The 12,045-nt window shown below is 41.3% G+C and overlaps 1 protein-coding gene across 22 annotated transcripts in view; it reads right to left on the bottom strand.

Annotated features, from left to right (window-relative positions):
* Positions 1 to 12,045, bottom strand: part of RYR3 (ryanodine receptor 3) — a 522,680-nt gene that overhangs the window by 128,316 nt on the left and 382,319 nt on the right. For all 22 annotated transcript variants that reach the window (XM_025189447.3, XM_075927047.2, XM_075927048.2 and 19 more), the window contains 5 exons: positions 8,871 to 8,946; positions 8,589 to 8,712; positions 5,488 to 5,603; positions 5,101 to 5,168; positions 2,791 to 2,912 (listed from right to left, as the gene is read on the bottom strand). In XM_025189447.3, coding sequence (XP_025045232.1) covers positions 2,791 to 2,912; positions 5,101 to 5,168; positions 5,488 to 5,603; positions 8,589 to 8,712; positions 8,871 to 8,946 — 506 coding nt within the window. The remainder of the gene's footprint in view (positions 1 to 2,790; positions 2,913 to 5,100; positions 5,169 to 5,487; positions 5,604 to 8,588; positions 8,713 to 8,870; positions 8,947 to 12,045) is intronic.

Here is a 12,045-nt window from a genome sequence, read left to right as displayed (position 1 = left end):
TGGAATGGTGTGGCAGTTTGGTACCAACAGTGCTGTAATGATCTTGGTGCTGAGAAAGGGACTTCTGGACATTGAGTACCCCATAAAGTCTCTGGGAATGAAGAATTGTGGTGGTGCCAACAACTCTGGCGTTGTGAGTATGGTAATGGTGGAGTCCAGCTGATGTGGAACTGTTGTCTACAAGAGTGCACTCGTCAGTTGTGCTATACTGAGAATAGATGACAGTGTAGGCTGCAGTTGCTTGGATGTGCCCAGTGGAGAGTGTTGGGATGGTGTCAATGGTGCTGAGGCATTGGGTTTGTGTTTCCCATTCGAGCCTCCATTGAAGCTAACTCTCATGGAGTCTTTAGCTCTCATGGTACCTATGGTTTCTGCCATCTCGGCTGCAGAACCTGTTGGTGGTATTGGTATCGACAAGAGTTCCTGGTTTGGGAAATTCTTGTTTCTTGGTCAGTTCCTAAGCCAGTGCAGACAGTGTATGCTTCTTAGGCACTACTTTAGCAGGATGGTGTGTCATGTGAATCACAGACAAAGACAAGACTCTCTGAGGGGCTGCATTTGGAGAAATGCATACCGGGGTGTCTGTTTCTGGCTTTGTCACCAGGCGGAAAGATTTCTTCACTAGCAGCAGTTTATGTTGCAAGTCTCTGGCTTTCTTATTACAGGTTGTCAGTTGGTGAAAATGTGGGCACTTTTGAGACAACGTGTGCTTTGCCTAAATAGCGAACACACTGGAGTGTGCATCTGAAATAAGTATTTAAAGCCTGCAGGAGAGGCAGCTGTTAAGTCCAATGAGCCAGGCATGACCCTGAGGAAAGTATTTCCCCGGTGAGGGGAGAACTAACACTACTCTAACAATGAAATCCTGGCTCCTACAGTAGGGGAAAGAAAAAAAAATTAAAAAGAGAAAAAGAGAAAGAGAAAGGGGGAATAAAAGAAACAGAGGAAAGCTGGGAAGATAAATTAGCTATTTTAAGTAGAATGAATGAGCTTGAGTGACTGGCTGGCTGACGGAGCGACAGCATTGTGGACTGCTCCATAGTGAGACTGATGGACATTATGGAACTCTGAGATAAAGCCCTGAGATAAAGGGGAGGAAGCTGTCTCCAGGAAAAGAAGTTCTGGGGGCACCACTCTGTTTTGGAGTGGGGAACAGACTGAGAGAACAGATCCAGAGAAACTATGCTGAGGACACTAAAATGGGCCTCTGTTAAATGTGTAACCCAGAAGGGGTTTGATTGATTCACAGAGGATATGACTTAGCTGAAGGGCTGAGTTGCTAAAGAGTCTTTCAGCTTCAGCAAGCATACACACTTGAGTAGAGGTGACCACTCACAAGAGGTGACTGTTGCCCTGTTACACTCTGACTCCAGCCAAAGGCGGCAGACAATGAACGGGGTGTGTGTGTTTGGGGGGGGGGGTGCCAGTTGCCCGCATATGTACAACACAAATAGGCCCTGCTTCCACAAATTTCCAATTACAAATGCAGGGACACTCAAACCCCTGAAGTGGAACATCCACAGGGACATCACTCAAAAAAGGTAGCTTCCAGACACCCAGTGTTAGGTGGAAAGTATATCTGCACCAACCCAGGTACATAAGATCTACATATGCATTGTATGGCTTCAAAGTCACTCTCAAGTCAGTGGACAAAGCAGTAAGCTGAAGATCTGAACTTTGGCCTAGTTTGAGATGGATGGATTTTCCTACTCACTTTTCCTACACTTTGTCCTTATTAGAGCTAACTTTCTTGGGTTTATGTGGATGAAGTGAGTTCCAGCCAGTATCGATATCTTCTGGCTTTCTACTACTTAGCATTGTGGCTACTGTTTAAGTCATATGGTTGCTAGAAAGGAAAAAACCCATGTTACTTTATTTTTAAAAAATATGGTGGAATTCATTTTGAAAAGTGCAAAATACACAATTAAATGTCATCTATACATAGGAAAATGTTACACAAGACCATTTCTCATGTTTAATCTTCTTAATTTTTTTATTTCCTTTCTGATGTTGGCACCCAGAGGATCTTTCGAAAGGGCAAACAGAGGAGTGGGAAAAAAGTACAAACCTTTTTCACTACTAAGGATATTGAATTATAGCCATTAGCTGTAACTGAGGTTTTTGGACTGTTCCTTAATTTTAGATTTGTGCTCCTCACTTCCCACAATACACACATTTTAATCTTTTTAAATATACAGTCTTAGAATCTGAAATTCCCTTTTCAGTAAACAAACTGTTACAATAAAAGCAGCAGCAAAGCCTCCGCCTATTTTCAGAGGATAGAACTTAAAGAGTGAGTGGAGGCTCAGTATATACGGTTATTCAGATCCTGATGCTGAGGGTTGCCAAGGGCCTCAATGGAACCAGTTAATGGGCATGGGTTTTTTATACTTTTATTTTCTGTTAAAGAAGGGAAGGGGGTAAACATTTCTGGATCACCAACAAACTTGTCAAAATGATTGATAATTTTGTAACACTATTGTTGTGTGTGTGTGTGTGTGTGTGTGTGTGTGTGTGTGTGTGTGTGTGTGTGTGTGTGTGTGTAAAATCTCTACCTAATTAATGTTTCACATTTTTAAAATGACTGAAATTACATTAAGTAACTGATTAAAATTAACAAGATAAAGATCAGTAATGTTATTTTTTTCCTGTCACTCTTGTAAAGAAAGAACCACCCGTTTATGATCTATTTGTGGAACCTAACCTTTTGCACTATTATGTTGCTCTTTTTAAATTCAGCTTTTATAATGTGGATACAATCCCACAGAGTTACCTTCGTCCATTACTTACCTTGCCACCATTTCCTTTTCCTTATTGGAAGCATATCCACTGCTACTGAGTGACTTAATTGGAGAAGACAGAAAGTATAGGCAGTGATTGGTAAAATACTGGTCAACTAATGGTAGGAGCACCTAAGGAACAGAGACAGAAAATATACGTTTAGCATCTGAATACATTTTTAAGTGAACCACACAGCACTCCAATACAGCACAGTCCCTTTACAAAGCCTTTCCTCTTAGGCTTTGCATTACAACTGCATTTTCTAGTTTTAGCAATTAAGATTATAAGTGAAAATCTCAGCTATGACAAATTTAAATAAAAGCTAAACCAGGCAACAAATAGCCTACTGTGAGATGTTGCAGGTGCCCTAACCTAAATATATGGGTACCTCTGAAAAAAGAAATGCAGAATAGCAACAATGCTAGAGTTATGGGGAGATCTCCCACCAGTTTTCTGCTGAGTAAATCTATTAGAATTGCCAGACTGGATCCATCTACTTTGACATGCAGCTCCACACAATAGCCAGCATCAGTGAGGAGATTGTACCATCCCCTTCTATACCATACTTTCCTGTCCAATACATGTATGTAGTAGCCATGTTGATCTCAGAGTATCAGAGCTGCTCAAACCTGAAGAGCTCTGTAGCTCGAAAGTTTCTCCCCTGTACCAAAAGAAGTTGGTTGAATAAAATATATTACCTTACCCATCTTGTCTGTCCAGTACTTGCCAAAGGCCCTGGATCTCAGACAGGTCTGTGAGGATGCTGAGGGAGAGTCTTACCCTGCATCACTACATTGCAAGGTCAGATAAGGGAACTAGTCCCCCAGAACTAGAGGCTATACCCATTGCTTCAGTAGGATCAGACGACTAATAGAAGACTGCTGTTTGCATACCACTTAGAATCAAACTTTCTGTTCCTGCCACATCCCTTGTCTGAGCAGTAAGTCTTTTAATAATGTTACTGCCTAGACCCTGTGAACAAGCTCCTGCTACCCAAACTTGTCTTCCAAACTGCCTAAATCCCATTCTGTCAAGCTTATTGATTCTGAATCTCCCCAATATCTACACTGACCAGTCTGCCTGTTCATTGACTGACATCCTCCCATGAACTGTGATAGAAATGTAGCCGTGTTAGTCTGGGATAGCTGAAGCAAAATGCAGGACAATTGCTACATTGAACTCCTATGAACTGATATACCAGACGCTGAAATTGCCTGTACATTGGATTGTGAAACCTTTACAATATGAAACCTTCCACAATTCCTTGGGGAGGCCCAGCTGATTCAGGACTATGCGCACTGACCATCTCTACCAGCCACATGGCCTCAGCTTGGATCTCAAGCCCCATGGCCCTGCTTGCTCATAACAAGCCTTGACAATATTATCCCAGAGCAAGACATTATTTCTTCCTGATTCTAAACGGTGGGGAGTTTATGTCTGAAAGCCTGAGGACTAATAGCCCTTGTAACTGCAAGTTCAAGTGAATATACCATTCTTACACACATAAATACTGAACCTTGTTATAAAAAAAGCATACTAAGCTATTTGCCTGAATAATATCCTGTGACAGCAAGTGCCACAAATTACTTACATGTTCCACAAAATAATGTTCCATTTCATCTGTTATAAATATATTGCCTTTTAATTTCATACTATGTTCCTTATCACATAGAAAGTAATGTCCAGCAATATTGCCTAAAAGCAATACCTCTGGAAATGTCACTTGCACTCTCAGACTCATTCCTCAGCTATATACATGGGGAAGCAGATATTCCAATTACATGCATAGTTCTGTAACATTTGCACACAATGAACCTGTAGAGCTAGAACTTTGGAGGTTCTGTGCTGCTGTTGCTGTGTTGTCATTGGAAGTTTTGGTCAGGCTCCCACATGAGAACAACATGGCTGACTTGGAAGGAAGTATCACATAGCAGGGCCTGAGTTGTGGTCCTTCATAGCCCATTGATTGGCTGGCACCTGTACTTAAACCAGGAAGCCATGAAGGGAAGCTTTCAAAGCATCAACACAGACTGCCTGCCTTCCTCTGCTTCAGACAATGCTTACAATAGATCCTAGACTCTGGCTTCAAACCTTGGTTTGTCCTTGGCTCTTCGACTGCTGTCTGCAACCTGGTCCCTGGTCCTGCATACATACTGATGCCTAACTCTCAGTTTACCCTGTCTTGGATTCTGACCTCCCAGTACCTGACTCAGCCTCTGATTACTAGATCTAACCATCTTTGTCCCAGTTGTGACACACACTGTTTTCTGTATAATAGCAGGAGTTTAAGTGCATTCTTTGAAATATTAAGTCACTCACTTTGGCAAAGAATTTAATTTCTTGGTCATGTGGGGATTTTTCTGTTTTTCCACTGGTGACAATGGCTTCTGCAAGGATACAATCAACACAACTGTCAATAAGATTGAATGAAAGTCTAATTGAAATAGCCTTACAAACTTAATTTTGAAACAGTAAAAGTAAACAGACATAGACAGTCCAGCTGGCAGGTTCAGCAGATGTAACAAATAATACATTTGCAATGAAAAAATAAACAATAATCAGAATCGTATGATATATTTTCTCAAAAGCAACAGAAGCTGTCATATGTGCAATAGCTGCAACTTAGATTAATGGGTAAATGTTATCACTGTAAAGTTAATAAACTACATTTATGATGATCAAAATAAAAACACTTGAGAAACTTACCCAAATGTGCAATGAACTCTTGAGCTGAGTCAACATATTTTAGTATCTTCTTCAAAAACTTAAATGCAAACCTCTTTTCCATGGATGAAGCGTCCAAGTCCATATCTTTTAGACCCCTAGTTCAGAAAGTGTTAAAAATAAATGGTATTAAAAAAATGTTACAAATGATCAGATCGTGATGAAGCTTTCCATGACTTTTTAATTTTATTACCTAACTAGCAGATGTATATTGCGTTGCTTGGGTCTGTAACTGAAAGGTGGATTTTTTTTGAGAGATAAATGAAAAATGTACATGTGTTATTTCAATGATTCTATTTTTTGAAAATGAAGGCTTGAGTAAGAGTTTGAGGGTGTGGAAGGGCAGGGGGGTTGGTGGTTTAGGGTAGAAGATTGGGACGTGTGGAGTGACTCATGGAAGGAGGAGGAGGTGCTAAAGTTAAGTCAGGTGGGAGATGCAAAACTCAGGGCAGAGGTCTCAGGATGGGAGGCAGTCAGGAGGGCTTACAGGGACTGCCTGTGGTGGCGAGGATGGCATTGTTACTGAGGTGACTCCCTCCCAGGGGACCAAGGCAGCTCTCTCCTGTCAGTAGGCCCTCTTCAGTTGCCCTCCCCCACAGTGCACAAGTTGTCTGGGGGAGGGAAAGCGGAACCAGACTCCGGAGGCTGCCGCCCTCTTCAGAGGCCCCGCTGCAGGCTGAGGAGGTCAAGATTCCAGGGACTGCCTACTTCCTCCAGTAGTGCTCCACCCACTAGCCTGCAGACTGTCTGGAGGGGGGAGGGAAAGTGAGGCTCCAGTGGCTGCCCCTGGCCTCCAATGTCCCTTGTTCTCTCCACCCTGTGTCCTGCATGCTGTCTGGGGGGAAGGCCAGGCTCTGAGAGCTGCCCCCTCACTCAGCAGCAACTCCATAATGGCCTGCAGGCTCTCCAATGGGAGTAGGGGGAGGCAAGCTCCAGGTCTGGGGTCGGGGTGGCTCCTTACTGGTGTGCTGGCAGGCCAGATAGTGGAATCCCAACCATGTTGGCCACTCTCTTGGTGCTGCAGCTGCCCCCTGTGGACACTCTCAGTATCACATTCCTCCTCTCCCTGCCCCTTTACATGTTATGGGAAACAGTCCCAGTCCTGGCACCTCCCGTTTTCCAGGCACAGCCAAACCCTGACCAGCCTCCCAATGGATGGAGCTGGTACCACTGGAACGTAGGGGGGGAGGAAGCTGGTGGTGGTGGAGGGCTGGAATCTTGCCCACCCTGAGGTCAGCCACCACCAGCTTCCAAAGGGAAGGAGTTGGCACCCTCCTTCTGGGACCAAAAAGTGAAAAAAACCCAAAACCTACATAACCCCATAGTTAGGACATTCACCTGAGTGGCAAGAAACCACTGTTCAATCCAGTCTTCTCTTCAAGCACACAGAGGAATTAAACTGGGGTCTCTCACATCCTAGGTGAATGTACTGAGGGAGTCACCTTTTCCTCTGCATAGAATGCTGGTATTTGTGGATCCCATTTTTAGGAGCCAATCCATGCATTGAACAGGCATCTTAGGCCCCTTAACTAGGGATGCCAGCTTTGGCTGGATGAACCCCTGGAGGTTTTATCACTTTACATTATCTTTAATTAAAGATTAACCTTTTATTCTGGAGAATCCAGGACAATGTTGGAGGGTTGGAAATCTTATCCTAAACTGAGTTTTTGGATTCCACTGGGTGGCAAGGGACCTAAACTGTAGGTGTACAAGACTCTGAGAGTTGCAAGGCCTAAGTCCCTTTGTAGAATTGAGTATTAGGGTTTTTTTGTGGTCCATATAGCTTAAGCTGTATCTTGGAGCATCATTCAAGTTCTCTATTTAAATAAAGACTAAAGCAGCAATTAATATTTAAAAAATAGACAGGAAACAAACTATCAAAAGACCATGCACTGATTTAAGACAAATATTAGCATATTCTAGTTACAGAGTAAACTTTCCCTCCCCAAAATTTTCCTGTCATTGTTTGCCTAATTTGTTTCCCTCCGAGAAGTTGTATATCTTTATCTATGTATGCCTTTATTTTGTTTTTAAAGCAGACTTGATTTTACTTTCTTTTCTTATGCTTTACCTCTTTGTTTTGTTTACATTTACTTTGCTTACTACCTTTTCATCACTGTATTTTTGTCTATTCTCCCACCAGCGTTAAATAGCTGTTTGTACATTTCCATGTTCTGCTATTTAGTTACTTGATTTTGTGCAACTAAATAATTCTTTATATAGGTGTTCAAACATTTACAAGTTTGACACCTGTAATCAAGGTTTGAACAAAGACCTGACATGGATGAGTCACTACATTCCACACCCCAATGATGTAAAAAGCTAAGCACCAGGTACTTATTGTCCACTCTACTAGCCTCATTTAGTACAGGCACTCTAATTGGCAATATTTTTTCCTATTTTTTTCTCCTTATCTTTCCCTCCCTTTCCCTTCTCTTTCTCTGCACCCTGAACCTCTTACTTCATTCATCTGAATAAGTGAGTTATGTCCATCTACATTTTTTGTTAGTTTCTAAGGTGATGCAGAGCTATTCATTGTGTTTTAAGTAATTCCCTAGTGTTCATCCCGCTCTCAAATAAAATGATGCATGTGATAGTGTCTTTTGTAAGTTCTGCCACTTTGCATGAACAAGTTATGCAGGGAAGCACACCAAAGATTCTGTTTGTCTAACTGATTAAACATAGCCCTTCAGATCAATTATCATAAAATCCTTCTAAAAGAGCTATTTTATACATATACATTTCTACAACATTAAACCACAAAGCCTATACTTACTGACAACAGCTGGCTGTTAAGTTATAAAGTTTTGAATTGTCTGCATGCTTTGGTTTAGATCTTATCATTGTATTTTGTATTTGTCATAAATACACAACCATAAATCTTACCTTTCCGTGCTATCCCCAAAATTATAATAAAATACTTTTCTAAATTAGGAAATGACTGAAAATTATAGTTTTATTTTATTTATAGATAATACACAAAAAGACAATTATGTTATTCACGATTAACACAAAGCATAATGAGAAAAAGAAGAATGAAGGTATGGGTAAGGAAATATTTTAAATAAATACAAACAGCTTACCTAGATACAACAATGCCATTCATCTGAAGGAATTTAAACAGTTCTTGTGCCTTCTCCCTGTCCCGTGATTTTTCCTTGGCTGTCAAGGTGTCATACGGTACCAGCAAAGGATGGCTACCTCCTCCTTTGGAAGGTTGAGAGAAGTGTTAATTTTTCTATTTTAATGATATTTTTAAATATAAAAGGAACTGCCTAATTTATATGGTCTTATATGGTCTTCTGTTCTTTCAGATTCTCCCCAATTCCTCACTTAATTTGTATTTCGCCAGATTTTATTCTTACCTTTGCTTTCTAATTCCATTTTCTTCTTTCTGGCCCAAATGTTATGATAGTTTTCTGCCACTACCTCAACCATTCCCTAGATTTCCACAAAGAAAAAACAATCCAACAGAAAAAAACAATTAAATGGCAATAGAAGAAAAATTTGGCTAACATTATTCCACATGGATATACTTTAAAAACTGAGTCTGAAATACAGAAATACTAGAGACAAGATATCAAGTATTTTCTCTCAATAATTAATTTGGTGTATATACAAAGCATTTGTCTCAATTGAGTCTTCATTTGGGTTTGACTCAGAACAATAATAATAATTGAAGGGCAAATTCAGAACCAGAAATATTTACCAGCATAAATCAATGTGTGCTTAAACCATTATGCTTACCAATAATAATAATGTTATAATTATCATAACAGTTAATTGTGTGTATGTATAATCATAATACCTGGAAACCCTAGTCATGGAACAGCATCTTTGTTATAGGAGCTACATAAATACAGAAAAAGTATAAGATAAAGGGCAACAGGTGCAAACACACATGGGTGAGTGCAAAGAAACAAACCATATTAGTCAGCATGACTGACAATGGTTTCAGCATATTAGCAGCCTAAATGTTTTCCAATTATTGTAAGCATCATGACCAATTAGAGTTTTAAGGGGGGAATTTGAAGGAGGATAATGAGATGGTTTTGTGAATGTTTATGGAGAGATCATCCTAGGCCTGTGGAGCAGCATGGGAAAAAACAAAAAAGCCACTGAACATTTAACAAATGGATGATGGAGGTTGGCCTCACTGCTCAGTCAGAGATGGGGGGGGGGGGGTTAACATTTTGAAAGTGAATGAGCCGTGATGGGTAGGATAGGAAGAGACTGTGAAAACAAAAAGCTTATATTTGGTGGAAAAGAGAAGGGAAAGCCAGCAGATGATGCAAAGAGTGAAATGACATGAATAAAGCAATGAGCTAAGAAAATGATTTTTGCAGTAGCATTCTGAGCGGACAGAGAAGCATGACACTGCATTTGACAATGAAAAAGATGTTTGATAATCAAGACATGAGATGATGAGAACCTGGACAACAATTATAGCTGCGCAAATGGATAGGAAAGGACGTACTCTATCCGAGACATCATGAAGAAAGAATCAAAAATCTGTAGAAAAATCCTGGATATGAGGACTTTCAGGCAGGTCAAATTTAAAGATGAAAGCCAGATCACAGACCTGATAGGGAAGATGGTGGTGCTGTCCACAGTGACTGAGAAAAAAGATGTAGGGAAGGTTTTGGGGGAAAGATTAAAAGATCTGTCTTAGCCATGATGAGCTTGAGCTGATGGCTTGACAGCCACAAGGAGATAGATGTCAGAGAGAGAGAGAAAGAGAGTCTGAGATATTAACATTGGCAGATGGAGACATATCTAGAGTAAGATGTGGATATGTGAGTATTCCTCACAGAAGTACTAGTTGAATTCATGCTGTAAGACTATCCAGAGTTCAGCTGTAGAGGGAGCAAAGAAAGGGACAAAGGACAGAGCCCTATACCCAATCTCCCTCTTCCCCCCCTGCAAAAAAAAGGAGTTGGAGGAGGAATGAGGAGGATTGCCAGAAGAACAAGTTGAAGAAGTGAAAGAGTTAAGGGAAGAAACAGGAGAGGAGAGTCAGAGAAGCTGTGATTTGTCTCCACCACTTATGAGTTCGAGCTAGGTAGAGTAATGAGGACAAGCGGAGTTGCAAAAATGGCGGCGCCCGGGATCATGCAAATGAAGCCTGGGATATTTAAATCCCGGGCTTCATTTGCAATTCTGCTTACCCTCATTACCCTACCTAGCTCGAACTAATGAGCTAGTGTAGACATACCTTAACAAATGTATTGGAGCATAAGCTTTCGTGGGCAAAGACCCACTTCGTCAGATTCATGTTAGTCTATAAGGTCCACAGGACTTCTCATTGTTTTTGCAGATTCAGACTAACACGGCTTGTTAAAGGGGATTTATCTTCTATTCAAATATAAACACTGGAAAATAGGCTGGCTCCCACTCACAATTCTTTTATCGGGGAGAGGTGCCAGATAATCTGAAATTACTTGAGGACTATTTCCAGGTCTCACCTGACAAAGATTTTTAAAAAGATTATAAAAGGTAATTTTTTTCTCATTTAAGTGGAGGGAAGCTGTTTCAGGATCCTGAAGAAGCTCAGAGTAACCTGGTTTAGCTGAACTCAGATACCCCCCATTATGAATTCTGAAAGGAAGGTTGAGCCAGTGTGAGGTCAAGAGTATTCACAGTTCTTGCTGTTTTCTACATGTTCTATGTATCTCTTGTAAGTAAAGTAAATCCTATGTGTATTGTGTGTTATATCTATCACGTGTTCTGGAAAAGTTAACCTATAACTTCCAAGCAAGAGAATCATGTGTGTCCTGTGTGTGTTACATCTATCATGTGTCTTAGTAGAGTTAACCTATAATTCCAGAGAACCCACATATTTGAAGTTCTAGAACAGCAGGGGCTGGGACGGAGAACCTGGGATGGAGAAGCTGAGATTCCATTATATTGGAAGAGCAGAGTTGGTTATGAAGATGACAGAGCTGAAGGAAGAAAGAGTACATTTGTAATGGAGGACAGCAGCCTGGCCATGGAATTTCTGCCCGAGATGCTCTGGAACACCAACAGATGCTGGTCAGCAGCAGCCAGGATTCAATCTGTGATCTCTGAAACTAAATGCAGAAGTTTCTATTGCAGTGTTTCCCAAAGTGGTCCATGGATCCATTCTGAGAAACCTGCTAATTGGTCGCTACAGTTTGTTATTTAACCAGCTTCGCAACCACAGAGCCTCATGGCTCCCATTGGCTCTGGTTTGCTGTTTGCAGCCAAGGGGAGCCACAGGAAGCAGAGGCCTGGCCCATACCACTTCCCCTGGCTTCCCTTGGCTGCAAACAGCAAACCAGAGCCAATGGGAGCTGCAAGGCTCTGTGGCTGCAGAGCTGGTAAATAAACAAATGGGAGTAGACAGTTAGCAGGTTTCTCAGAGTGGATTCGCGGACCACTTTAAGAAACACTGGATCCAGCAAGGCATCATTCATAGGGAGGGCAGGCCTGGCATACGGAGAGTCATGAAGTATGTTTGTCAGCTTATGTTGATTCTCTGGCATGCCTGATAGTGAAATTTCTACAGACTCCACCGCC

Source organism: Pelodiscus sinensis, chromosome 5 (genome assembly GCF_052426305.1).
Source record: "Pelodiscus sinensis isolate ZL-2025 chromosome 5, ASM5242630v1, whole genome shotgun sequence".
Taxonomy (NCBI): domain Eukaryota; kingdom Metazoa; phylum Chordata; order Testudines; family Trionychidae; genus Pelodiscus; species Pelodiscus sinensis.
Note: the sequence above shows the minus strand (reverse complement) of the source record. Positions and strands in the feature narration are given on the sequence as shown.